The sequence below is a fragment of the Gobio gobio genome (assembly GCF_949357685.1).
Source record: "Gobio gobio genome assembly, chromosome: 7".
NCBI lineage: Eukaryota > Metazoa > Chordata > Actinopteri > Cypriniformes > Gobionidae > Gobio > Gobio gobio.
Window position 1 is genome coordinate 54,379,719 of NC_137103.1, and position 24,268 is coordinate 54,403,986.

The 24,268-nt window shown below is 40.8% G+C and overlaps 1 protein-coding gene across 1 annotated transcript in view; it reads right to left on the minus strand.

Annotated features, from left to right (window-relative positions):
* Positions 1-22,038, minus strand: part of trpm2 (transient receptor potential cation channel, subfamily M, member 2) — a 71,594-nt gene extending 49,556 nt beyond the window's left edge. Inside the window, exons 1-7 of the mRNA XM_079821122.1 lie at positions 21,857-22,038; positions 18,535-18,703; positions 10,949-11,129; positions 7,718-7,884; positions 6,183-6,363; positions 1,222-1,283; positions 948-1,148 (exon numbers count right to left, since the gene is read on the minus strand). Coding sequence (XP_079677248.1) covers positions 948-1,148; positions 1,222-1,283; positions 6,183-6,363; positions 7,718-7,884; positions 10,949-11,129; positions 18,535-18,703; positions 21,857-22,032 — 1,137 coding nt within the window. The 5' untranslated portion in view covers positions 22,033-22,038. The remainder of the gene's footprint in view (positions 1-947; positions 1,149-1,221; positions 1,284-6,182; positions 6,364-7,717; positions 7,885-10,948; positions 11,130-18,534; positions 18,704-21,856) is intronic.
* Positions 22,039-24,268: the final 2,230 nt, after the last annotated feature.

The window sequence follows — 24,268 nt, forward strand, 5'->3', positions numbered from 1 at the left end:
TACGCAACAAATTTGTGTTTCTCTTCTAAACATGATTTCATTGCTTTCGATTAATGTAATACTCTAAAATGTGCGAACAACTAGATTCAATTATTTGGGGTGAATGTGAACCAATTAAGTACTCGAAAATGATTTTTGCTGAAACTATAGTTCCCAGCATGCTTTGCTTGGGACTTGACGACTAGAGTAAAATTGTTGAAATTAAGTGTTATTTTATGTGTTTTTGGGCAAAATGAGAAAAAGGGGGAGATTTTATATTGTTTATTAGTGTTTAATGTTTAGTTATGTTGGAATTATTCGAACCATTTAAATTACACTGGGTTACCATAGTGGAGAAGAGTGGAGCGATTGCTTAGGCTGTGGACTGACTCAGCACATATCATTAAATAGCATTTCACACCTAGCACATATATGATGTGCTATTGCTGGCAAATATAATGAAAGCTACTGAGTACTGTGATATAGATAAGTCAAGTGACAACAAAAATATACAAAAATAAGCATGTGTTTTGATTAAAGAGGCAGGGTCTCAAGCCCTCGTGTGCACCACTGTTGTTAGGGAGCCATATTAAAATCATTGTGAGGCTACTCAATTCGGTTACTTAAAAATTACTTAATTCCATTCTGTTGAAATTATGTGAATAAATTATGTTTGTTTAACTTAATTGAATCATGTGGAACCGATGTACATGATTAAAAAATGTAAATCCAACACACCATTTTTTTCAGCGTAGATATTATTTACTCGCATTGTAGAGGGTTGTATATTCATCAAAGAATCCTGAACAAAAATGTTTCAGTTTCCACAAAAATATGAAGCAGCACGACTATGGATAATAATCATAAATGTTTCTTGAGCAGCAAATCATCATATTAGAAGGATCTTGTGACACTGAAGACTGTGTAATTTTGAGTTTTGTCATGATATGTGTGCTTTTGTCCATTACCTTCTTGGTCCACTCAATGACCTGCACCTCAGTAAAGCTTTTGTACTCTTGTCCAAAAAACCTCTTCAAGAGCTGGCTGATAAGGACCACAGTGACCTTTGACACCGACAGGGCCGCCACCTGAGCAATGACGTCCGCCAGGCGTCCAGATCCCTCCAGCACGACACACGGCGTGTTGTTCAGCATTGAATTGTAGATCGTCTGTCAATAAATATGTGCATCTGGATTAATGAAAGAACATTCATCTGCGAAACTGATGACTTTAAAATCTTACGTTTAGAGTTCCTGGACCACCATCCAAAACCACACAGACCACCGGTATCTTCACTCCACTCTCTGATGGAAAGACAACACTAATAAACAGACGAACCACTTCACAAATAATCAAAAGTGACCAGTGACCAGTTATAGAGCCATGAAATCTGTACGTTCATCTGTGTTACACTGCAAAAATGATTTTCTTACTCATGTTTTCCATTACAAATATGCAAATGTTCAAAGATACAAAATAATCAGTTATTAATATTCCATTGGTTCTCTCATGTGTTCATCATTTCTTTTTATGACAGTCTGGATAAAGATTATGTTGGAGAAGCAAAATGACTGAAGATAATTCTTTTTTATGCTTAAATCAATTAAAAAAAAAAAACACATCTGCCAATGGGGTCAAAACACTTTTAGTTCAACTATGCAAATTTTGTCCAAATCAAAGGCTATTTAAAAAAAAAAAATTATGGCCCCTTCAATATGCCTTGCCTAAATTTCCCGTTTCAACAGGAAATACATCAACACAGGACAGAAAACTAAACACACACCACATTTTTCAGCAGTGTGAAAATGAATGTACAGCATCGGAGGTCTGATTCATTTTAGTGAATCGTTCATATGAACAGTTCGGTTAAAAAAATTATCCTTTTTTTGTATTGAAATATTCAGTGGGTCATCAGAAGAGGCAAGAGTGGCCGATAAATAAACCAGGTTAACTGATGTGTTAACTGTATTCAGTTTAATACATATTATGTATAAAAGTTTTGTTAATTATCTAGACTATTCTATGGTTATTCTATTAAAGGATTAGTTCACTTCAAAATGAAAGTAATCATTTCCTCACCCCCATCTCATCCAAGATGTTCATGTCTTTCTTTCTTCAGTCGAACAGAAATTACTTTTTTTTGAGGAAAACATTCCAGGATTTTTCTGCACATAATGGACTTCATTGGGAACCAACGGTTGAAGGTCCAAATCAGTGCAGTTTCAGAGGAAGGGCTTCAGAGGCTCTGAGGTTTTTTTTATGTGGAGAAAAATCCTGGAATGTTTTCCTCAAAAAACTTAATTTCTTTTCCACTGAAGAAAGAAAGACATGAACATCTTGGATGAGATGTGGATGAGGAAATCATCAGGACATTTTCATTTTGAAGTGAACTAATCCTTTAAATGTATGGTTGCATACATTTCCACAAAATACACTACCATTCAAAAGTTAAGGGTCAGTAGGTTTTTTTTTTTTAAAGAAATTAATATTTTTATTCACGCATTAAATTGATCAAAAGTGACACATTTATAATGTTACAAAAGATTCTGTTTCAAATAAATGCTGTTCTTTTGAACTTTATATTTATCAAAGAATCCTGAACAAATTTATCAGTTTACACAAAAAATATGAAGCAGCATGACTGTTTTCAACATGGATAATAATCATAAATGTTTTATGAGCAGCAAATCATCATATTAGAATAATTTGTGAAGGATCATGTGACACTGAAGACTGGAGTATTGATGATCAATTCTAGCCTGGTCCGACCGGACTCTGGGACATTTCATTTGTTCAGAGAGTCTGGCCACTCTCCAATGACAAGCGTTTACTTCCTTGAAGGCGGGAACTCTGTTGAAGTTTAAAACTATTGGATCTGCCCAGAGCCACTCTGGATCTGCCATAACCAATCGCTAACGTTTGGTCGTGACTTATGTCATGCGCCGTTCGCCTCTGTTTCTCACATGGAAGTCTGTAAAAATAAATGTGCACCACCTCAGTGATAAAACCTTGTGCATTCAGATTGTGATTTATTCACAGTGGAGGGGAGAGTTTTGTGATCGGGAACGCGCTAAATAACGTCCCAAATGTTTACGTGCTTTTCTTCTTTATATTTTTGGAGCGGTGATGAAATATATCGCTCTTGCCTGCATTTAAAGAAATACTAGTCTACAAATGCATCCAAATTAAAGCGAAGCGCAACCGTACGTTGCCCTGCAGTGGACAAAAAGGATATAAACAATGAATTTTGAAGTGATATATTCTTGAAAACTCAGAGATGTGGATTCGGACAGCAATTAAATTACCACACCTTGGTGTTTATGCGGGTGGTTGGAGACGGACGGCAATAAAATCACTGACTAGCCCCTGTAAATGATGACAATACCTTCCGACCCCACGAGAAACTAGTACTGTCCGAATAGGGCTTCAGCAACTCCTTCACCACTAATGGAGCGAGCTGGAAAATCACACTTTCCCCGAACCCCATGGGGAGGAGAGCCACAACATCATGGCCACCAACAGAACTCAGCAAAGATTGTTCTTGCTCCAGTTTTAACTTCTGGATATTCGGTAGCGGTGCCACAACGGAATGAATGGCTTCGCTCGCATCTTTTCTACGCCACCATTACTGACCTACATCTCAAACTAGCGCACGACATCAACGTCATCGTTCTCAGCCACTCCCTCTGTTCACTGATTGGACCGGTAAAAATTTGTTCGGAGAAAACCTAAGAATATACCGCAGTCCCAGACGGAGTACTGAAGGAAAATGAAAATTGAGCGGAAGTAAGTAGGAGGGCGGAGCCAGGCTAGATAAATTCAGCTTTGATCACAGGAATAAATTACAATTTACTATATATTCACATAGAAAACACTTATTTGAAATGGTAATATTTCAGAATTTTTACTGTATTTTTTATTAAATAAAGGCAGCCTTGATGAGCAGAAGAGACTTCTTTCAAAAACAGTAAACCGTACAAATACTTTTGAACTTATACTAATGGTTAGGGCTGGGCGATATATCACACGATATTGTTAGGCGCATCTCGTCAGTAAAGCCGGTTCCTTGATTAGTAGTAAATCGCCATCACCTGCTTTCAGATGGAGCGGCATTTACTACACAGAGCCGTAGTTCACTGACAAGCTGAGCCATATCGCATTAATATCGCAGGCGATACGTCTGTCATAATTAAGGCGATATGGCTCAGCTTGTCAGTGAACTACGGCTCTGTGTAGTAAATGCCGCTCTATCTGAAAGCAGGTGATGGCGATTTACTACTAATCAAGGAACCGGCTTTACTGACGAGATGCGCCTAACAATATCGTGTGATATATCGCCCAGCCCTACTGATGGTTATTGTACTACTGTACTGTATAGTAATTTATCATTACACTACAAATCTATATTTGATCTACAACCCCAAATCAGAAAAAGTTGGGACAGTATGTAAAACACAAAAAATAAATAAATAAGTGATTTCTAAATTTACTTTGACTTGTATTTCATTGCAGACAATATGAACACAAAATATTTCATGTTTTGTCTGGTCAACTTCATGTCATTTGTAAATATGCATCCTTTCCTGTCATTCAGACCTGCAACACATTTCAAAAAAAGTTGGGACAGGAGCAATTTAGGGCTAGTAACGAGGTAAAATGGTTAAATAATGATGTGATTTGAAACAGGTGATGTCAACAGGTGTTTGTAATTATGATTTGGTACAAAAGCAGCATCCAAGAAAGGTCTAATCCTTTAGGAGCAAAGATGGGCCGAGGATCGCCAGTTTGCCAACAAATACGTGAGAAAATTATTGAACTGTTTAAAAACAATGTTCCTCAAAGAAAGATAGGAAGAGATTTGTATATTTCACATTCAACAGTGCATAACATAATTAAAAGACTCAAGGAATCTGGAGGAATTTCAGTGCGTAAAGGACAAGGGCGCAAGCCTAAGCTGAACAACCGTGATCTCCGATCCCTCAGGCGGCACTGCATCAAGAATCGTCATTCATCTAGAAGCGATATCACCACATGGGCTCAGGACTACTTTGGCAAACCTTTGTCAAGTACCACAATACGTAGTTACATCCACAAATGCCAGTTAAAACTGTACTGTGCCAAAAGGAAGCCCTATGTTAACAGTGTCCAGAAGCGCCGTCGACTTCTCTGGGCTCGGAGGCATCTGGGATGGACCATCACACAGTGGAAACGTGTACTGTGGTCAGATGAATCAGTATTTCAGGTATTTTTTGGGAGGAATGGACGCCGAGTGCTCCAGACCAAAGAAGAAAAGGATCATCCAGACTGTTACCAGCAACAAGTCCAAAAGCCAGGGTCTGTCATGGTATGGGGTTGTGTCAGTGCCCTTGGCAAAGGTAACTTGCACTTCTGTGAAGGCACCATTAATGCTGAAAAGTACATAGAGATTTTGGAGCATAATATGCTGCCTTCAAGAAGACATCTTTTCCAGGGACGTCCATGCATATTTCAACAAGACAATGCAAAACCACATTCTGCACACATTACAAAGTCCTGGCTGCGGAGGAAGAGGGTTCGGGTACTTGACTGGCCTGCCTGCAGTCCCGACCCGTCTCCAATAGAGAATGTGTGGCAACAAAGACCCCGTACTGTTGCCCACCTTAAGACTTGTTTGCAGGAAGAATGGGACAAAATTACACCTGAAACACTTCATCAATTGGTGTCTTCAGTCCCTAAACGTCTTTTAAGTGTTGTGAAAAGGAATGGCAACATTACAAAGTGGTAAATGCTTTACTGTCCCAAATTTTTTTGAAATGTGTTGCAGGTCTGAATGACAGGAAAGGATGCATATTTACAAATGACATGAAGTTGACCAGACAAAACATGAAATATTTTGTGTTCATATTGTTTGCAATGAAATACAAGTCAAAGTAAATTTAGAAATCACTTCTTTTTTTTTTATTTGCGTTTTCCATACTGTCCCAACTTTTTCTGATTTGGGGTTGTATATTCCCTTGTGTGCCATTTAATTACATTACATTTACGCATTTGGCAGACGCTTTTATCCAAAACGACTTACAGTGTTATCACAGGGACAATTCCGCTGGAGCAACATGGAGTAAAGTGCCTTACTCAAGGACACACTGGTGGTGGCGACTGCTGGGAAATTACTACTGTGCAAAAACAAATTATATTAAATGATGTGTAATCTTTTGAAGCTGCACCTCTGCTTCCCAGCGATTGTTGAGAGATAAGTCTCTCCAGACGGGCCCGCAGCTCAATCTCAACTCCATAATGTCCATGAGTGCCATCATCCACCAGCAGGAAGTGAGTATGATTGATGTCGAGACAGGAGAGACAGCCCTGGCCCTGCTCGTCCAGAGCGTAGTACGCAGGGAAACAGCCCTAAAAGAGAAAGACCGCAAGACCTCATAAAACGCTTTACTCATAAAATCATTAATAGCATCCAGTTGACAGCAACTTCTGCAGTTATCAACATAAAGCTAGATCTGGTTTAACATGCATTATCAAGCAGATTCACAATATACTTGCAATGATTTAAATATGTGACCCTGGAGCACAAAGCCAGTTGTCCGTCTCACGGTTATATTTGTGGCAATAGCCAACAATACATTGTATGGGTCAAAATTATACATTATTCGGTAACACTTTAGAATAATGGTCATTAGTTAACATTAGTTAATGTATTAACTAACATGAACTAACCATGAGCAGTACATTTGTTACTGTATTTGTTCATCTTTGTTAACGTTAGTTAATATAAATACAGCTGTCCATGGTTTGTTCATGTTAGTTCACATTGCATTAACTAATGTTAACAAGATTTTAATAATGCATTAGTAATGTTGAAATTAACATTAACAAAGATTAATAAACGCTTTATAAGTGAAGTTCATTATTAGTTAATGTTAACTAATGTAGTTAATTAATGTTAACTAATGACCATTATTCTAAAGTGTTACCCATTAATCTTTCGATATTAAGTTAAGATCATATTCCATGAAGATACTTTGTAAATTTCCTACTGTATATCAAAACTTTATTATTAGTAGTAATATGCATTGCTAAGGTCTTCATTTGGACAACTTTAAAGGAGATTTTTGCAATATGTAGATTTTTTTCAACCTCAGATTCCAGATTTTCAAATAGTTTCATCTCGGCCAAATATTCCTATCCTAACAAACCATACATCAATGGAAAGATTATTCAGCTTCAATTTGACCCTTATGACTGGTTTTTGTCACGGAGCGGGGAATAAACAGACGGCAGGTAGAAAAACAGGATCCAAATTGCAGGGGAGAATTTAACGAAACAAACAATCAAAGATCAGGAACAAAATAACACTGAGAAAAATAAACAATCAAAAACAGGACTCCAGAACAAAATAAACCAGAAAACCAGCGAACTGGGAACAGGATAACCTGCATGACATGAAACATTAAAAAACGACTGACAGAGAACCAGAGAAAACATGGGCTTTATATACACACAGCAGAGCTAAATGAGATAACAAGGTGTGTGGTGAATGGGAACACCTGGGAAAACGAATGGACATGGAAAAACTACAAAGAACTACAAAACTCCACAGGAACAGGACACAGAAAAGAACACAGAACCTAGTCACAAATAAACTTCAACATAAAAGTCCCAAATGTGCAAAACACAGAACAGATGTGACAGTTTTGTGGTCCAGGGCCACATCTTTTCGACATGAACGCATCAATACTGTATGTCTGACCTCAGGATGGATCAGTGTGTCGCTGTTGTGAATGACTCCCCAGGGTGCCACACCGATGACGACGATCTGTCCATCCATCGAACTGCTGCTGAGCGTGTAATCTCGCACGGCCATGCCCACGTGCTTCATCACACCCGCGTGTGTACCTCCTGTCAGGATCCACGCACCTGACAAACGTACAGCATTGGAACAAGAGAAGTGTAATATCTAAATGCCTTACAGTCACATTTAGCAGATTAGAGCTGGGTGATATTCTAGTTTATATTTTGGGATGTTATAAACAATCACGCAGTTGAGATTTGCTCTATAGTATACACTCACCTAAAGGATTATTAGGAACACATACTAATACTGTGTTTGACCCCCTTTCGCCTTCAGAACTGCCTTAATTCTACGTGGCATTGATTCAACAAGGTGCTGAAAGCATTCTTTAGAAATGTTGGCCCATATTGATAGGAGAGCATCTTGCAGTTGATGGAGATTTGTGGGATGCACATCCAGGGCACGAAGCTCCCGTTCCACCACATCCCAAAGATGCTCTATTGGGTTGAGATCTGGTGACTGTGGGGGCCATTTTAGTCCAGTGAACTCATTGTCATGTTCAAGAAACCAATCTGAAATGATTGGAGCTTTGTGACGGTGCATTATCCTGCTGGAAGTAGCCATCAGAGGATGGGGACATGGTGGTCATAAAGGGATGGACATGGTCAGAAACAATGCTCAGGTAGGCCGTGGCATTTAAACGATGCCAAATTGGCACTAAGGGGCCTAAAGTGTGCCAAGAAAACATCCCCCACACCATTACACCACCACCACCAGCCTGCACAGTGGAAATAAGACATGATGGATCCATGTTCTCATTCTGTTTACGCCAAATTCTGACTCTACCATCTGAATGTCTCAACAGAAATTGAGACTCATCAGACCAGGCAACATTTTTCCAGTCTTCAACTGTCCAATTTTGGTGAGCTTGTGCAAATTGTCGCCTCTTTTTCCTATTTGTAGTGGAGATGAGTGGTACCCGGTGGGGTCTTCTGCTGTTGTAGCCCATCCGCCTCAAGGTTGTGCGTGTTGTGGCTTCACAAATGCTTTGCTGCATACCTCGGTTGTAACGAGTGGTTATTTCAGTCAAAGTTGCTCTTCTATCAGCTTGAATCAGTCGGCCCATTCTCCTCTGACCTCTAGCATCAACAAGGCATTTTCGCCCACAGGACTGCCGCATACTGGATGTTTTTCCCTTTTCACACCATTCTTTGTAAACCCTAGAAATGGTTGTGCGTGAAAATGCTAGTAACTGAGCAGATTGTGAAATACTCGGCCCGTCTGGCACCAACAACCATGCCACGCTCAAAATTGCTTAAATCACCTTTCTTTCCCATTCTGACATTCAGTTTGGAGTTCAGGAGATTGTCTTGACCGGGATCACACCTCTAAATACATTGAAGCAACTGCCATGTGATTGGTTGATTAGATAATTGCATTAATGAGAAATTGAACTGGTGTTCCTAATAATCCTTTAGGTGAGTGTATATTGCTTTACATGAGTGTACTGTATGTATTTGTCAGGGTTCTGTCACTTCGCTCTAGCTTACTCTTGGCTTTGTGACAGAGCCCTGACACTCCTGTATTGTATGTCTTGTCTTGTGTGAGCATGCTCGAGCTGCGTGCTCTTCTGTCCTTGTGAGTTTTGTGTGCTGGGCGTGGTGTTTGGATCCCAGCACTTCAGTCTAGTTTGGTTTAGTTTTTGTGTTGGGATTCGGACATTCATGTTCCACGTGTTCGTCTTCTGTCAAGTTTGTTCTTCTTCTCGTGTTTGTCTTCTCATTCTCGTGCGCTCTGTCTTATCGTGTGAGCATGCGCTAGGGTGGCCATACGTCCGGATTTTGGCCGGACAGTCCGGATTTTAAGCTCCCTGTCCGGCGCAGCCTCAAGCCGGACACTCATTTGTCCTCCTTTTTGGAGTTGCGCTGAAAAGTTGCTAAAAAAACCCCGCTCTAGAATCTTTATTGAGAAGCAGTAGCATAGCGTCTAATGCCGTAAGATCTCTGGTCAAACAAATGATTGGCTAAAAACGACGTCAAATAAATATCTGATATATCATTGGTAAACAAGCCTCCATGACGTGCTGGCTACGTCATATCATAACGTTAACATGCTGAAACGTCAGACCTCTTTTAATCCGGAATGGACAAAAGAACACAAATTTATATCAAAAAGCAGTACATACGCTTTTCATGGATTTGGCACTGTGCCAGATTATTTGTTTATTTATGTATTTCTTTTATTGCCAGAAGTCTAGAAATGTTATGTTTTCAGGCACTGTGCACTTTCCAAGACAGGTTCATCTCAGTGGTCAGTTTTTGAAACAGACATCAAAATGTCTTTTAATAAATACCATTACTGTAAACAAACACTTTTTTGCCTCTTACACATATGTCTACTTCAAGATATATCGTAGATCAAATGGTCTGGCAATGAATAGAGTTGGCTATTTCAAAATCACTGTATCACCATTGATATGATGGACAAAATTGTATTGTAGTTGCGAGTACACCAGAGTCCTATGCAATTATTCTTGCTTCACTAAATGCCCGAAAGTGTCCTCCTTTTTGGTGTTATGGAAATGGCCACCCTAGCGTGCGCTCTTCTGTCCATGTGTGTTGTGTAGCCCGCGGTTCGTGTTTATATTGGCTGCGTGCTTTCATGTTGTCATGTTTTGCGTGAACACGTGGCTTATGAGTGTTCTCATTGGCTGTGTGTTCATGTCACGTTTTGTTTGGGCACATGGCTTTTGATTTGTGTTTGCTGGCCATGTGCTCTCATGTCTTTTGTCTTGACTGGGCCCATCTTGTTATCTGATTCTTGGTTTATTTGCCCCACCTGTCCTCCCTCATTACTTGCCTTGTTTGCTCCCTATTTATTCTCCTTGTATTTGCAGTCCTAGGGCTGGATCATTGTCATTTGTGCCTCATCTTTCCCTGCTTCTTGAGTCTAGTTCAAGTCCAAGTCAAGTCTTGTTTTCCTCCTCGGGGTAGTTTTTGCTTTATTTTATTATTAATAAATAACCCAGTTCTTCTGCATTTCACCTCATCCCTTACCTCAACCCTGACAGTATTTGACTAAGTTGGATGCATTTATATGTCCAACTTTATATAGAGAGCTATGGGATAACAGTTTAAATTGTGATATAACAATCAAGCAGTTGATATTTCATATATAGTATCACTGTACCTGTGGTCTGGGCGACTTTAATGAGGCCCCGACGGAACTTGTCCTTCAGGTGATTCTTCATGTAGAAGTTTTTGGCTCCGCCGGTCACTGAAATCAGCAGGTTCGGCGAGCGCAGTTTCCACTGTTCTGTCATCAGCTGGAACAGACTCTCACAGGACGTGTCCGACGACACCCGAGCATACTTAACACACACAACAGAATCTATGAGTTTGCATAGGAGATAAAGGTAAATGTATTTAACCTTCTAACCGTGATGGAGGAACAGCCTGAATAATGCAGTTTTTATTCAAAGTGACTTACTTATTGTTGTCAGATGTTATTTGTTAGTTGACAAAACAGTCCTTCCACATTCTGTTCGTACTGGTACTTCTTAAATATAATTTTACATTTAAATGTCTTTTTCTGCATTTGTTACCTTTTTAGCTATTTAGGTGGATTCATCAGTAATAAATAATATATATGACTTGAATAAAAAACATTATTTTAGATGTTTTAATTTTTAGTTTACCATTCTGTTTCTTTTTTTTTCATAACACATCTATATAAATGCTAAACAAATTCTCTTTACATGTTTTTTAATTAGTCTTTTGCCTTTTTCCAGTTAAAATATTACATTTTTTAAAACAAAATCAAATTGCAAAACTGCATAAGATTGCTGGACTTCTTTTCACAGATCATGTGTTTATGGATTTTGCGTATTACACTGGCAGATTTTTCATATTCATATTCATATTCAAGTGGCTCTATTTGCATGGTAAGAAGAAAAAAAAAGCTTTACATTGCCAAAGCATTGATAACATCAAATTACAGACATATACATTTACACACAATTTAAAATATGTTTGATAAAATAATAATAATGAGAGAGAAAGGGCAATAAAAGTAAAAGTTTAATGATTTTATGCCTAGTTTCAAGTATTAAAAACAAGTAAAAAATCTGCCAGTGAATTACGTTCACACGACACACGTACAAAAAACGTTGTCAAAATGATCCCCGTTCACACGGATCCGCGAAAATAACTAAAAACACTGTATTATGCTGCCAGGTCAGGACAGTAGATGGTGATGTCACTTTGTATAGACTGATGTGATGCTGTGTCCAAATATGCCTACTTCCCTATACTATATAGTAGCAAAGACATTATATATAGGAAGACAGTGCACTCCGATCACTTATGAATGGGAGAAAGTGCAATGCCCAATATGGCGAATATGCCCCGCCTTCTAAATGAAAGAGCCAATTGTTGATTAGTAAAGTAATAGCTCAGGTTGCTATAGAAACAGGCAGTGTTTTGAGACACGCATTTAGGACTGCGCATGCGCATTAGCTTCGTCCAGGCTTCAAAATGCTGTTTTTTGTCATGATTCGAGCGTTTAGAAACAAAATGCATGAGACAGTTGTTGTCAGATTTCATTGGTGATTTCAAATAGTAGTAGGCAAAAAACAACAGTTGTATGTCCGAATTCATTGTATTCATAAAACAGTACCTGAATGACCTACTACTTCTGGCGAGATCATGAAGAGTGCATTCAATGGACACTTTACTATCCCATGAGGCCACGGGAGAGAATTGGTGAATGGCGGTGAAGCGACGCAACTGAGGTCACATGATGACAACATGGTGGATATAGCACATCTGATTTTCATTCATACTACACACACTCATACTATATAGAACATACATTTTTAATGGTCTCAAAGTAAGACGTTGCGAACCAATCTTGGGGACGGATGCATTGGAAAATGCGTTTCTGCGTTAACATTTTGAACGGGAGCTTGTGCAGGGCCCGATTCAGAATGCGCAGGTCCAAGATTGGCCTTAACCCACCCCCTTTCTTGGGTACAATGAAGTAGGGGCTGTAGAACCCCGACCTCATATCGCCAGCAGGACATCAATCTCGGACCGCAAGACATGGGCATCGCTGCTCCGCACGGAGGTGAAGAGGATGCCCTTGTACTTGGGAGGCCGGCGTGCGAATTGAATCGCATTGCCGAGTCTGATGGTACGGATAAGCCAGCGTGACGACCTGGGGAGACCTAGCCAGGCCCCCAGAGACCAAACAAGCGGGACCAACGGCACCACAGACGTACCCGGGGTGAGGCATCGAAGTGGAGTACTCAGACCCGACTCGGGAGGCCCGGAGGCGGCCCGGAGGCGGCCCGGAGGCGGCCCGGAGTGTTGCCTGAGTACTCCAGGTGAGGCAGAGTGTGGGTGAGAAGGCCCGGGGGCGTCCTCGGTGCCCACTCTTCTGCCCCCTGGCGAGGGGTGAGAGGGGAGGAAAGGAGTGGCAAGGCCCGGGGGCATCGCACACTGCCAACCTGTCCCTCTCGGGGCTCAGGGAGGGAGGAAACCTCTTTTATTAAAGGGTTAGTTCACCCAAAAATGAAAATTCTGTCATTAATTACTTACCCTCATGTCGTTCGACACCCGTCAGACCTCCGTTCATCTTCGGAACAGAAATGAAGATATTTTAGTTGAAATCTGATGCCTCTGAAAGGCCTCCATTGGCTCAATGGTACTCTACACTCTCAAGACCCTTAAAAGGTACTAAAGACGTCGTTACAAAGTCCATCTCACTACAGTGGTTCTAAAATAACTTTATGAATCGGCGACAATAGTTTTTGTGCGCAAAAAACCCTAAATAACGACTTACATAGTGATGACGATTTCAAAACAAAGCATCATGAAGCTTCGAAGCGTTATGAATCACTGAGCCGAATGATAATTCGGATCGCGTGTCAAACCGCCAAACTGCTGAAATTTGGCCATTCAAACCGCTGAATCGACTCAGTGATTCATAACGCTTCGAAGCTTCATGATGCTTTGTTTTGAAATCGTCATCACTATGTAAGTCGTTATTTAGGGTTTTTTTGCGCACAAAAACTATTGTCGCCGATTCATAAAGTTATTTTAGAACCACTGTAGTGAAATGGACTTTGTAACGACGTCTTTAGTACCTTTTAAGGGTCTTGAGAGTGTAGAGTACCATTGAGCCAATGGAGGACTTTCAGAGGCATCAGATTTCAACTAAAATATCTTAATTTCTGTTCCGAAGATGAACGGAGGTCTTACGGGTGTCGAACGACATTAGGGGAAAGTAATTAATGACAGAATTTTCATTTTTGGGTGAACTAACCCTTTAAGAATGTGGGTACCGCTGGACCCCGGAGGGCCAGCAGCAGGATGTTCATTACGGCACCAGTCTTGTAGACATTCTCCCCCCGGCGCGGACACCACCTCCCATGGAGCAGCTCCTCTTCTCCCTGGGCTCCCCGAGTCAGGGCCGAGACCCTTACGACCGGCGCCCTGCTTCCCTGATCGTGGAGACTGCTTGGGTTTAGCAGGGGCGGAGGCGGCAGCGGGTCACCGGAGCAGGATATTCTTGATCCCCTCCGTCTGCTCCTGGGCCACTGAGAACTGCTGGGCGAAGTTCACGATGGCGTCGCCGAAGAGGCCGGCCTGGCAGACAGGGGCATTGAGGAACCGCACTTTGTCGGCCTCATGCATATCAGCCAGGTTCAGCCACAGGTAGCATTCCTGGACACAAGAGTGGACATCGCCCGACCCAGGGTGCGAGCGGTGACTTTCGTCGCCCGGAGGGCGAGGTCCGACGCGGTACGCAGTTCCTGCATAACCCCTGGGTCGGAACTACCCTCGTGCAATTCCTTGAGCGCCTTGGCCTGGTAGACCTGCAGGAGCGCCATGGCATGCAAAGATGACGCAGCTTCTCCGCAGGCTGTGTAGGCTCTGCCCGTTAGACCGGACGAGAACCTACACGCCCGGGAGGGGAGACGCGGGTGACCCCGCCAGTTGGAAGCGGTCTTTGGACACAGTTGCATCACAACCGACCGTTCCACTGGGGGGGCTTCCACGTAAGGGTAGTGAGGACAGAGGAGTCAGTCGATCGTGCACGAGCGCTGTAGGGCGCTGTCCACGACTTTGTGAGCTCCTGATGCACTTCCGGAAAGAAAGGTACTGGGGCGGGGCGTTGAGAACCAGCATGGTCCGTCCCAAGATACCAATCGTCCAGCCGCGAGGGTTCAGGACACTGTGAAGGGTTCCACTCGAGCCCGAAACTCGCGGCAGCCCGGGAAAGCATAGCCGTGAGCTCTGGATCAGACTCGGACAACGCTACCACACCCGAAGGGGGCAGCGCAGCTGAATCCTCATCTCCAGAGTCCATTAGCTCGTCCCCCGATGCAGCTATCGATAACACATCCTCAGTCGGAGCCCCGAAAGTAACGGCTGGCCCACCATGGGAAGGACCAGCGCGCTCTTCCGGAAGCTCTACCGGCGCAGCGGAGGGGCCCGAGGAGCCTGGTGACCCGGCGGGGGTGCCCTCCCCTCAGGTCTCCACCAAAGGCATCAGCCAAAGTAGCAGCCCTCTGCTTTGCAGCGGGAGGACCACTAGATCGGGGGATGCGCAATGGGGCTCCACCCCCTTTGAGGTATTGGAGCCTAGACCTTAAGACTGTGATGGTCATGTTCGCGCAGTGCGAACATGAGTCATCCATGAAAGCCGCCTCAGCGTGCTGAACGCCCAAACACGTGAGCAGTGATGGGAATAACGGCGTTACAGAAAAACGCCGTTACTAACGGAATTATTTTTTTCAGTAACGAGTAATCAAACAAATTACTGTTTCTCCCGTTACAACGCCGTTAGCATTACTGAGGGAAAAAAATGCGGCGTTAGTCGCGTTACTATAATTGAGCTCACTGAAGTGCTTTTCATCCGAACAGGCTCTCTGTCAGTCGGACCTGCAACGTGTGTGTATGTGTGTTTGCGTGCGTGTGCGTGTGCGCGCGCACCAGCCATGCGTGTTGGGGGTGGGTGCGGTGGTACACATAACTGATGATGATTGGTGGGTGGGAGACAAGGTTGAAGTTAATAGGTTGAGTTCACACCTATTTTTTTCACGTCTATGGTTCACACACACACACACACCTATGACGCACACGCATATGCACATTCAGCGATGGTCCAACGACTTCAAAGGTAGCTTTCGCAAACTGGAAGTATAAGCGCTACTTTTCCCTCGTTGAGGTGAAAGGTAAGAATATTTATGTAACGTGCAACTTATGCCCAGGAAGAAAGAGTCTCTCCACATCGGTGGCAAGTGATTCTGAAGCGCCTCACATCATCATATGCCACAAAATGAGTGGCTAAAAACCCAGGTGATAACGTGAGCTCCACTACCAAGGGAAAGTATAGTACTGATAATATTTACACAATATTTACACTATAGTAGGCCTACTGATAATATTTACAATAATGCATTGAATTTGATAGGTGTCTCTCACATTGTCCCACAGCAACATTACAATAGTGTACATTAATGTACAATGTTTTATAATAATAATTTATTCTATTTAGTGTCCAATTCATTCATTTAACATATCTAATATTGGGGGCATCCAAGTTATATGACATATTTGAACATTTGGGGGAAAAAAAAGTAACGAAGTAATTACTTTCCCTGGTAATTAGTTACTTTTATAATGATGTAACTCAGTTACTAACTCAGTTACTATTTGTAAGAAGTAACTAGTAACTATAACTAATTACTTTTTTAAAGTAACGTGCCCAACACTGCACGTGAGACAGCGATTGTGCCCATCAACTGGAGATGGATACTGACGGCATCCAGAAACACACGGTTTGAATGACATCTTGAAAAAGACACAGGGTCAAACCGTGTTGCTCTTTTAGAAGAGGAAACTGCTCCGATCAGTGCCGAGGCACACAGGGGAAATGGCCGCGGCTCACATCAGTTCAAAGGTGCAAGCCCGCTGTGAGCACTCAAAGGAAAAATGGCCAGCAAGCTGTGACAACAGCTGTTTGTTTTTTTCTCTGCACGCGACCAGCGCTGCAAGGCACCGTCACACCGACACTGGACACCGGAAAGCAGGTAGGACCTCTCTGACTCGTTTAGCAAAAACACTCTTTGTAGGAACATACAAAAACGTAATGCTCGGCTCCGAAGTTGAAAGCAATATGCGGTACTTCCACTTCCGTATTTATACCCGCAACACGGGGCGGTGCGTGGAATGCGTGAACTGCATGCCAATGTTCATTGGCTCGCTTCTATACACTCGAAGAAGATTGGTCTCTGAAAACAGATCCCAATTCGTCGGTCAGTTCCGACGTACGTCGAACGTGACCGACTGAAAGCGAACAAGTAAACAAGTACAAGAGCTCCTTTTATAATCACTGAAGCTGTTAAATGTGTCAAATGGTACATTTAATAAGAGTACAATATTTACATTTTCCCTATAATTTTTTTTTTTTTGCACATTACTGTTAATAAAAGTACATTTTATCTGCATATCAATTCAAGCTCAGTGCTTCACTGCTAAATTACCAATAAACAAACATGCAATATTATTAGTAACTGCACTTATCAACAAAAACAATAGTAAAAGTATGATACATTTTCCTCCAGTGCCACCAAATCAGGAGCTGGCGCCACAATCTGTAGAACTTAGAGCTACTGCTCTCAAATGTTAGTCTGGAGCCCTGAGGATGTGCATCATGCATAACATGATCGTTTTCACAAATTCACGTTTTTGTTAGGGATGCACAATATATCGACCGCCACATTGGTAACGGCCTATATATGTGAATTTTTTATGTTATCGCTATCGGCCTGATAAGAACATTTGGCCTATATATTAAAGCAGAAAAAATTATGGATTATTTCCTTCAGCTGAGTCATTGAATTGCTTAATATATGATTGAAATCACTTAAAAAAGGAAAATACTGTCAGTGTGCAACATGTGCAGCGCAAGTCTGTCATATAGACTACATAAAATGATAATGAGAACATCATAATTGTGTGTTTTGGGCATTGCTTTTAATAGTGAGACTTTTGTTTTTGTAATCAAGCTCTCAAAAATTCTATAACATTCTAATATTCTATTAGATTTAGATTTATCGGCCAATATATCGGTTATTGGCTTTCAAATATAAAAAATATTGGTTATCGTATCGGCCAAAATTTTCATATCTGTGCATCCCTAGTTTTTGTAGTTTATACTGAGACGATAATGGTCTTGTGTTCAAAAACGTGCACTTTAAAAAACATTTTCAAAAGTTTGCATTTTTAGGCCGCCAAAACGCACACAATTTTAAATGAACGGTCAAAACACAAAGTTTTCTCCCCTAAGACAAAATAAATTTACATTGCAATCTCTGAAATCAAGTCCAAATATCTTAGTGTATCTTCTCAAGTAAATGTATCTCAATTAAAAAACGTTAATATGTTTTAACTGGAAAGCAATACTCTTTAAGTGCACTATTTCAATCCTGTTTCAGCGACTTAGACATTAGACAATAGACATTTAATCACTTATGAAGAACCTTTAACATCCACTGAACCTTTTTATAGTGTTAAACGGTTCTTTAGATGATTAAAATGTGATTCACACTTAGATAAAAATTGTTATTTTGAGAACTGATTACTGTAAGGTTCTTTGGGGAACTAAAAATAGGGCATTAATGCAAAAACCCACTTTTGAGACCTTTATTATTAAGAGAGTATAATAGAAAGGAGGTCCATTTGAATCCAAAGTTGTCATTTTACCTTCCCGGTTTTCTGTCCAAGTCCACCGAAGCTGATATCTCCAAAAGCATCGGTGGGCATCTCTCTGACATGCCTGTGTTTGTCCCAATGCTCCCCAACATAGTCCTCCGGTTTGATGGCCTCATCGCAGTGCTGGATCTTTGGGTAACCACACTTACAAATCCCCTCCCTGTCAACAGTAATCCATGTTATCCACACATGAGTTACAGCCCAACAACACACACACCACACATATTGTCCCAATGTTGCTGAACCACACACAGAGGCGAACAGGAGTGCACACACGTGATCTTTAGTTTAGCGCTTGTCAAGTTGCATCATTAATTATACTTCGTGTATATTTTATATACACACAATGACTTTTAAAAGAATAGCTCAAGTGCACAAGTCCTGATAATTTGATGCATCATTATAATTCATTAGAAAAAGCATGGTCACCTCTTGATTTATAGTTACAATGAGGAACTTTTAAAAGACGTTTATCAGAAGTGCTTAAGAGGAAGAGTGAAAGTAGAGGAGATCAGAGTGCCTGCTAGTGCCTTGCAAGCATAAAGCAGAACTCAATCAATTCTACAGGATTGCTTTCATAGTGTAAACACTCATGTGGTCAAATGCACTGGAACAGCCTCTAAAAGACTGGCTACTCTCTGCCTATTGACCAAACGTGTAAACATTATGGGAAGAGCGCTAGCCACACGGCTGGAGACCCAAGTTTGGTTTGAAGATGAAAAACATACCAAGCTCATTGTTCTCTCACCATTCCTGATTTCTAACACACACTCACAGCGTTCGGCTGGTCTTGTGTCTGTTAGAGCAGAAATCAAAGCTGTTCATATGTAAATTGTGCAAGCTTTTTTTTGTCCATAAGATGGAAAGATCTGAAAAAACCCATACATTAACCACCCATAGACCCTCCCCTTGAAGAAATCAGGACAGAAATGGTCTAAAATGGACGGATTTAAACACCAGGTGTAAACGGGAATGTGTCTCCCTTCTCCGATCGACCGAAACGCATTTTAATAAAGTAAACAGCGCCACAGATAGACCTTGGCTGACCTACAATCAGTTTTACTCTTATTTATTTGAAGGAAATTATTATACAGCCAAAGCTTGATGTCATTATAGCACTCGCAAACATTGTCTAAGGAACATCTCTTATCTAAACCCACTGGAAAATAAAACTCAAAGCGTAACAGTGAAAAGATAATAAGTTGTCACTCTATATCGCCAATGATGTCTTAAAGGGGTCCTATAATGCCCCAATTTACAAGATGTAAAATAAGTCTCTGATGTCCCCAGGGTGTGTATGTGACCTTTTAGCTCAAACTACCCCACAGACCATTTTATAGCATGTTAAAATTGTCACTTTGTAAGGGTGAGCAAAAACGCACCAATTTTGCATGTGTCCCTTTAAATGCAAATGAGCTGCTGCTCCCGCCCCCTTTCAAGAAGAGGGCGGAGCTTCAAGAGCTCGTGTTATCAGCTCTGATTACCTCACGCAGACACACACTGAAAATGTCAGAAAATGTTCAGCCTTTTATGTTCAAACCGGAGTCTGACAGTAATGGAGAGACTGTGACAACATGTGGAATGAGACAGGACGTTTCTGATTGGATAGTAGATGAATTTATGAGTTAACTCTGCATATTCTGTCATGATAATCTATAAATCGCTGGTGTGGGAACTGTTGTAAGATGCACAGAGACAGAGAATATCTGCTGCATGAAGAGAGAACAGGTATAGTTTAGTTTAATTACGGTTATAACTTATGTTGTCATCTTGTTTTATGACATGCTATTGCATTTGTGTTTGTACTGTATCGCCATAAATGTGAAAGACGACTTGAGCGACTCCCAAATGTGCTCGACTACAACAACTCTTCCTCTTCTCATAGAGACAGAGTGTATTTAGGCCACGCCCACACCGGGGGGGAAAACAATCCAACGCTCTCCATTGACTTTGCATTGCGTGAGGCTGCCTCATTGTCATTTCGGACTTATAACAAAAAACAGAACAATGTCTAAAAGCTGATATGTGACAAAGTGTACAGCAAACAAGCTAAAAAACACAGAAATAAGTTTTTATAAGCTGTCGACCCAAAAAAACGAGAGTTTAAGGAGACAAAAGTGGATAAAGGCAGTAAAACGTGACGCTTCAGCAGGAAGAATGGGTATATTTTGGGATCCTGACACTCAGTATGCGTATGTGTGCAGTAAACATTCTGTCACTGTTGAGTCAAATATACAAATGTCAGTTTTATATATTATATTTCCTGTCGCTGATTACGTTCCCATCTAGTGGGTGTAGTTCTCAGTGTAATATAACGTGTCTCAATGGCCTGTATACACTTTTTTGTCCTTAAACGCTCGTTTTTTGGGTCAACAGCTTATAAAAACGTCTGGGTTTTTGCTTCTGGGTTTTGCTTAGCTTGTTTGCTGTACACTTTGTCACATATCCGCTTTTAGACATTGTTCTGTTTTTTGTTATAAGTCCGAAATGACAAGGAGGCAGCCTCCCGCAATGCAAAGTCAATGGAGAGCGTTCGATTGTTTTCCCCCCCGGTGGGCGTGGTCTTCAGATTATGACGCGTGTCGCTCTGTCTCTATGGCCTTTGTTGTGTGTTCCCGGGGGCGGGGTTTAAGTCAATTTTAGGGTTTGTGATGTCACTAACCCGTGAAGAAGCTCGTTGTAGTCCCTACCAGCCGTTTGTTGTAGTCCTTAAAAAGTGATTTCTTTAAAAGAAAATATCTTTGAGCGTCGTAACTTTGCAGATGTTGTTTATGCTCAAACTGCAACATTACACACTAACTAAAGTTAAAAAAAAAGAGAAATCATAATCAACCACCCCATTGACATAATGAAATACTTCGTTTTATGATCAAATCTCTGTAGTTTTAAAACATATAATGCAATGCAATACAACAATGATTGAGAGAACCTTCCTCAAAAGCCTGATGGATCATATTTGAAATTATAGATGATCAAATAAACCTCAGTTTGCCACAGTCCGGTAAGTGTTCATCTTGAAATATTACTAACAATATTAAAGTTATTCTTAGGTGTACTTTATTAAAATCAGTAAAGATGTTTTTACAATTATACTAGGCCTTTTACTTAAAGTATAAACTATCAAACATGTGACCGAAGGAATGTAGAGCAAGATGTTGATCATTCAGAGTCCTTAAAAATGTGCGCATCAAATATGATACAGTAGGTTTTATAGGGTTACATCCCAAGAATGATTAAGCTTTAAACCCCAGACATCCCGTCTGATCTGCCCATCACACACACACACACACACATACATACACACTCCTCATACCTGGCATCCTCCACATAGAAGCAGCACTCTTTCCTCTTGATGTTCTCTTTAATCCAGGAGGCGATCGAGCAGCGCTGTATGGAGGAAGACAGAGACAGATATCGGACAGCTTTTGAAGTGCTGGCAGCGATCGTTTGCAGGAGGGTCGGCTCCAGCACTGCCTCATCCATGCTCATATCAGAGACAGTGAGCGTGAATGAGAAGGGCAGACGTGCGGGAGGGGGAGGAGGGTGTGTATGGGCAGGGCGGCCCACAATGCATTTGCTGCTGCACTGAAAAACTGCACTGCTGCACCAGTGATGTCAGCCACAGGGACGCAAGCATTACCGGAATATGGACAGGAAAACTTCATTTATTTATTAAAGGGCTTAAAATAATTAATTGTACTATGAAAACATAATGCAACTTTGCGGCAAACTATAGTAAACATTAGAATGTTTTAAAGGGGCTATATGCAACTTTTTTCCCCAAAATAAACGTAACAATAGCCTTTTTATTTTACCATTTATGACTCAAACATCTCCTGATGAGCATACTGACACCTTGTCCGCTCACAGTGGGTGCACCTATAAGCCTGTATCCTATTTTTCCGGGTCGTTTTTTCCCGCGCTTTCTGCGGATGTGACGTCACCACCGCTGCGAGAGCGAGCAGAAAATAAGAGCAGTTCTGTTTTTTGGCCACAGGTGTCAGTCGCGAGTTTAAATTTCAGAAAAACGCATATAGCCCCTTTAAATACAATTTTAGTAAGTTTTAGTTTTTTATATGAAGTCTATTTAGTTTTAGGTTCCCTTTTATCTTTTAAGTTATTTCCTTTAATGTTTATGTTTTTATTTCAAGTAATGAAAAGGTTAATGTTAATAACCCTGGCGGTTCTCAGCATAAAAGTATTTTACATAAATGCCAGGTCGGGGTAGGTTATCACATGTTTTAAATACGTTGCAATTTTATACAGTTGATTGCTTAACTTAACTTTGTTAAATTGTTTAATATCTGTTTGAATTGTTATATATATATATATATATATACATACATATTAGGGCTATCAATAGATTACCATTTTTAATCGCGATTAATCGCACACTTATAGTGAAATTAATCATACACCATTTATCTTATTAGACATTCATTTTGTCATAATTTGCTATATCCAAAGTAAACAATCAGATTGAAGGGTGATTTTCACAAAACTTCAAAGATCATTGGAGACTCCAAAATGACACCAAATAACCAAATGTAAGGAGTCCATTTATACATACCTAAGCACCCATGAACAAAACATTACATAAAAAACGTTACAGAATTCACAGTGTATAGTGTGTGTACATAGTGGCGCAAAAAGTGGGTATGCGCTATATGCGGCGCATAGGGGCGCAGCACCTTGGGGGCGCCAAAACGATGGTATGAAATTTTTTTTTGTTGGTATTTTCTATATGTAGCTGCTGTTGTGCGTTTCTAAATAATTTCTGTATTTCCTCAATATTATATAACATTTTAGAGGACTAACAGGCTAGAGTAGGCGCCCTCATAAGATTCCATAAAAGAATTTTGGATAATAATGGAATATCCCAAAGTGTTCATATACGCTTGGGCGGGCGTCTGATTGCACATTGACACGTCAAAAGCGTGCGATTAAACGTGCGTGCTTACCACAAAAATGTACGTTCTTATAAGGTGCGCTTTGAGGTCAAGGAAAACCGACGCGCGTTTTCCGTGACCCCAGAGCGCACGTTAAGAACGCGCGCTTATATGGTAAACCATGCGTCGAGGAGGCGCGCTGTGAGTCTGACAAAACGCACGCTTTTAACGTGTAGGCTAAACAGGTAAACCAAACAGGCAGTGCAAACTTGTGTTTGAAGTATCCAAACAGACTAAAGAACGTGCTCTTTCCTTGGTGTTCTCAAAATTGCATTAAAAAAAAATTCAAAATCTCACTTTTTAGGGCACACCTCTTATAAAGTAAAGTTACATATTGTTGACCATCTTTTTAAGTCATTACACTATTGACCACGATACACTATGGCTGTTATAAGAATTAAATGAAATCAGTATCAACAAAATCCATCTAACCATTTATCAAAATCCCCTTACACTGTAATTACAAATGCCTAAATATGCCTAATATCATGAGATTTTTAGATTTATGTTCTAAATATAATATTTTAATTATAGAAATATGAAATTATTCCAGGCCTATGAAACTATAAACTGCCAGTATATTTGGCGGCGTGAGTGGATTCTAGAATCATTCAACTAATTAGTTCTAACCGACTGTTCAAAAACGGTGAATTATTCGAGAACGAAACCTATACTTTGTTTGAATCTATTTTTGTTGGAAAAATAGAGCAAACCTGTAAAAAATGACAACTTGTTGTTTATTGAACTGTTGTATAAAATTAATACCGCATTTTGCA